This window comes from Echinops telfairi, unplaced genomic scaffold, assembly GCF_000313985.2.
Source record: "Echinops telfairi isolate 266 unplaced genomic scaffold, ASM31398v2 ScPeMD7_7458;HRSCAF=8496, whole genome shotgun sequence".
NCBI lineage: Eukaryota > Metazoa > Chordata > Mammalia > Afrosoricida > Tenrecidae > Echinops > Echinops telfairi.
Window position 1 is genome coordinate 50,343,307 of NW_022111358.1, and position 4,847 is coordinate 50,348,153.

Sequence of the window (4,847 nt, forward strand, 5' to 3'; positions counted from 1 at the left end):
AGGCGGCGGGGGCGGCGGGGGCAGCGAAAGGGCCGGGCGCCTTGCACAGCCTCTTCCAGCTCAACGGCGGCGCCAAGAGGCTGCGCGCCCGCGAGGCGCTCTTCCCGGTGCACAGCCTGGCCGCGCCGGTCTTCGGGAACGGCTTCCGCGCCGCCTCCTTCAGCAGCCTGGCCAGCTCCTACGCGCCCTTCGGCGGCGGGCCTGGGCCCGGCCTGCCCGGCGGCGCCCACAAGCTGCTGCGCGCCAAGAAGGCCGAGGCCGAGAAAGGCGCTCGGCGGCGGGCGGGCGCCGAGTTCCTGGTCAAGCTGGACCACGAGGGCGTGACCTCGCCCAAGAACAAGGCCTGCCGGGCGCTGCTGATGGGCGCCAAGGAGCTGGCGCCCAAGCCTGGCCGGGCCCTGCCCGCCCCCGGCTACGCACACGCAGCGCTGGTGGGCAAGGACAAGAAGGGGCGGGCCCCTGTCCACCCGCTGCCCATGGGGCTGGCGCTGCGCAAGTACGCGGCGGGCCAGGCCGAGTACCCGCTGCCCTGCGACAGTGACTGCCCCAGCTCGTACTCGGACGAGGATGAGGACGCCCCCGGGCTGGCGGCCGGAGTGCCCTCGCGCTTCCTCACCCGCCTGTCCGTGTCCTCCTCCTCGTCCGGCTCCTCCTCCACCTCCTCCTCCGGCTCCGTGTCCACCTCCAGCCTCTGCTCCTCGGACAACGAGGAGTCCTCCTGCAGCTCCGACGACGACGACCCCGCCCTGCTGCTGCAGACCTGCCTCACGCACCCGGTGCCCGCCCTGCTGGCCCAGCCCGACGCCCTGCGCCCCAAGGGGGGCGGACCCCACGTGCACGCGCAGCGCTGCTTCCTGTCCCGGGCGGCGGGCGCCGGCGGGGGCGCAGGCCCCGGCCCCAGCGGCGGGGGCAAATCCAAGCTCAAGCGCAAGGAGGCTCTGAGCTTCTCCAAAGAGCTTTCTCGGAGGCCCCGGCTGCCGTCCGTGGAAAACCGGCCAAAGATCTCTACCTTCCTGCCCGCCCGGCAGCTCTGGAAGTGGTCGGGGAATCCCACGCAGGTAGGGGGTCCCCTCCATCTCTCCAGATTCCAGGGAACCAGGGCGGGGTGGGGTTAACTTCTCCACCGGCCTCAACTACAGGCTGTGAAAGCTCACAGAATGGACACCTCCTTCCCACGCGCCCAGAGCACTACGTCTGGGGGGCTTGTCCCCGCCACCCTTTGCCCCCAATCTGCATCCTCATCCCCTCGGGCTCGGTACTGCCCAAGTATCTTCGGGGCCACGGGCACACAGGCAGCTCCTGTACACAGCCCATCTGCCAGCACATCTGCCCGGTCCTGGGTCCTGGGTCAGGCTGCCGCAGAGCCTGTCCACCTTCCCGCTTCCCTGGACAAATGCCCTCCCTGGGACCCATTGCTCATGCAAGTACACACACGCACACACAGAGCACACAGACAGACACAGGGCGCACAGGCACACACGTGCACAGGGGCACACATCTGGCCCAGGCCACCTCTGCCCTGACCCCCTGACCCCTGGTCCCTGCAGAGGCGGGGCATGAAGGGGAAGGCCCGGAAGCTGTTCTACAAGGCCATCGTCCGCGGCAAAGACACCCTGTGCGTGGGGGACTGTGCCGTCTTCCTGTCAGCTGGCCGCCCCAACCTGCCCTACATTGGCCGCATCGAGAGCATGTGGGAGTCCTGGGGGGGCAACATGGTGGTCCGTGTCAAGTGGTTCTACCACCCTGAGGAGACCAGGCTGGGCAAGCGGCAGAGCGATGGCAAGGTGAGGCCTGGCACCCCTCTCGCAGACCCTGCTCAGCGGGTGGTGGTGTCACCTTGGGGTCCTACGCAGGGATGTGGGCACAGCCGGCGGGAGTTCACGGTCCACCCCTCCCCCCAGAACGCGCTGTACCAGTCCCCCCACGAGGACGAGAACGACGTGCAGACCATCTCGCACAAGTGTCAGGTGGTGGGCCGAGAGCAGTACGAGCAGATGGCCCGGGGCCACAAGCGCCTGGACCCGCAGGACCTCTACTACCTGGCAGGCACCTACGACCCCACCACGGGGCGGCTCGTCAGTGCCGACGGCGTGCCCATCCTGTGCTGACCGTGGCGCACCGGCCGCCTCCCTCCATGGGCAGCCCAGCCCAAGACCCTGGCTTGTTGGTTGCTATTTCCCTGAGAGAGTGAGCTCTTTGGCATCGGAATCCAGTCCCATCCCATCCGTGGCAGGGGGTGAGCTGAGGGTGACCCTGGGGACCCGGGCTCCCCCAGCCTGCCAGGCCTGTGGGGCACCCTCTGCCCCATTCCCCCGCACTGGCGGTTCACGAGATTGGAATCCAAGCCATATTTCCCTAGTACCTCCGACTGCCTCCCGCTGCCGGGGAGCAGAGATCAGGTGTATTGCGTATTTATTATTTCTCTCTGTAAATAGTGTATTTCTTCGGGGAAGTTTTATGGAGAAAAAAAAAGTGGAAAAGGTTTTTCCCCACACACGCGTGACGAGAGAGAGAGAGAAAGAGAGAGAGTGTGTGTGTGTGTGTGTGTGTGTGTGCGCATGCATGCGTGTCAGGGTTTTGTTGTGGGGGTTCTTTGAAAATGCACTGTTCTTCAGCCTGGCTGGAATGTGGACTGGCCTCCTATGGTGGAGCCCCAACCCATGGAGAGGGGTCCCAGTGAGCAGGGGACAGAATCCCGGGCTCACACTCTCATGGGGGTTGGGGGGCTGGTGGACGGCAGTCACTCGCCCAAGTATTTCCTTCTACTCTATGGGGAGTGGGGAGCCTGGGGGCAGGGGCGCACGCCCTGGGAGGGTGAGTGGCTTCAGGTGTGAGTGAACCTGTTGGTGGCCCCCACCCCCAGTACGTCGGCAGCCATACGTATCTTACCTCGGTTCTAAGAAAACAGCGAACAAACATCTTCCAAGTGTCCGTCTGTCCAGAGATGTTTGGCTTGATTCCCTGAGTTCAGTCGCAAACAGAGCCCACCTCCAGGGGCCCATGTGTTGGGGGGGGAGGGGGCGAAACCCCTCCACTCAGCAGGGACAGGGGCTTGTCACTCCACTCTGTCCCTTCCTACTGTACAATACCCCCCCCCCTGCGTGAGGAGCACCTATCACCCCCAACCTGTGCTTCTCAAGCTGCAGGGTGGGTGAGGGACGGCGGGAACTCCTCTGGCCTCTCATGGGGCTGAGAAGGAGGGTGCCAGGTGGTCCCCTCCTCAGCTTACTGAGCTCAGGTCTCTACCCTGTGCCCCTCCACCCACCGTGGAACCCCCTCCCCCATGCCCCCAAAGCCTCACGGAGAAGCTCAGGGCCCCGGTGACCAAGGGCCTGGAGGAGAGAGTGAAACTATGGGCTGGCCATGCTGCCCACTGTGACCCTGTCCTCGTCCCTGCCCTCCCCCGGCCCCCAAGAACACCCCTACCTGTCTAGAGACCAGCCCTGTGCTGGCAGAGGTCTCAGGGCCTTAACTGTGGGTGCAGCCCCCAGCCATGCCGCCCCTGAAAAACATGTCTCCCCTCCCCTCCTCCCACGGCCTAGAGGGACAGGCAGGGCAGAGCCATCTCACCCACCCTCTGGTTGGACCACACAGCAAAGCTGAAGGTCCAGAGACCACCCCACTCATTCAGGCTCCCCCCCATACCAGCGTGCCCGCGGTGGTACCTCACCCCCAACTCTAACCTCTGTTCCCCACTTTACCTCCCCCCACAGGTCTGCAGTCCCACCTGGGTCCCCACTACTGTCCCACCCCCTGCAGGCCCTCCCCTGAACCTGCCCCAGTGCAATATGTCATTCCCGGGGTCTGGGGACGAGGGAGGGCGTGGGGAGAGGCTCGCTGTGTGTGCAAGACCCTGGGAGCCCAGAGGTCCCTTGTTAGGGGCTCCCCACTTTCTGCTGCCCTCATCCTTCCGTCTGTGTGTGTGGAAGGTGCACCCCACCCCCGCCCCCACCATGGTCAAACACGGTGGTTCTTGTAAATGTGTAAGATGACGGTTAGAATTTTTTTTTCAATGTAAACACTAAAAACAAACAAAAACACACAAAGGTTTTATGAACAGCAGACTCTATGTAAAGGCATTTTAGTATTAAATTTTTTATTGATAACTTGCTGGAGAATAAATATATGGACTATTGTAAAGCCTCCAGTGGTCGGTATTATGACTGGAGCCTGGGGGCCAGGGGTGGTTCCCAAATCAGGAGCCTGGCTGGGAGCCCTCCCAGGTGTCTGGCTTGGGCCTCTACACCCTGCCTGACCCACAGCCTGAGTGGAGCTTCTCAGGAGCCAGGAGAGGGGCACATGGCCAGCCTGGGTTTAGGACCCTAAGCCCAGCTTTGAGGACTCCCCTCTGTGGTCGAAGGTCCCTTTTCCAAAAGACCCCCTTCCTCCTGCAGCTGCCCAGCAGAACCTGGGCCACCTCGAGGGGGTACCTGGGGCTGGGCCTTGGCGGCTGCGGAGTCCCAAGAGTTAAAAACAAGCGCACACTTTGATCAAGACAAAGGAGCCATTACGTGAAACGCTGTTGCAAGATGAACGCCAGCGCGGGGGGCCGCGATCAATAAAAGTGATGTTTTATCAGGTAGAAATGACGGCTGGCTGGTCCCAATTCGTTTCTAATACCGCCAGCCAATGGGGGCGGGGCGCCGCCGGGGCACGTGACTGGGCAGGGCCAGGGTCTGCAGCCCACGTGACCACCACCGAGGAAGTGGTCTTGTGGCCCTTGGGGAAGGCCTGCGCCCCAGGAACGCGCGGCTTCGCCACCCAGCTGCACCCATCGCCTCCCCAGGGTCCCTTCCCAAAGCCAGAGGGCCCCCCCGGGCTGCCCGTCCCCAGGCGCTGCTCAGAGC

General features: G+C 63.8%; 1 protein-coding gene across 1 annotated transcript in view; it reads left to right on the forward strand.

Annotated features, from left to right (window-relative positions):
* Window positions 1-4,143, forward strand: part of BAHCC1 (BAH domain and coiled-coil containing 1) — a 33,185-nt gene extending 29,042 nt beyond the window's left edge. The window contains exons 24-26 of the mRNA XM_045299776.1: window positions 1-1,058; window positions 1,548-1,784; window positions 1,902-4,143. The exon at window positions 1-1,058 is cut by the window's left edge and continues 177 nt beyond it. Of these exons, the coding sequence (XP_045155711.1) occupies window positions 1-1,058; window positions 1,548-1,784; window positions 1,902-2,108 (1,502 nt within the window). The 3' untranslated portion in view covers window positions 2,109-4,143. The remainder of the gene's footprint in view (window positions 1,059-1,547; window positions 1,785-1,901) is intronic.
* The last annotated feature ends 704 nt before the right edge of the window (window positions 4,144-4,847 follow it).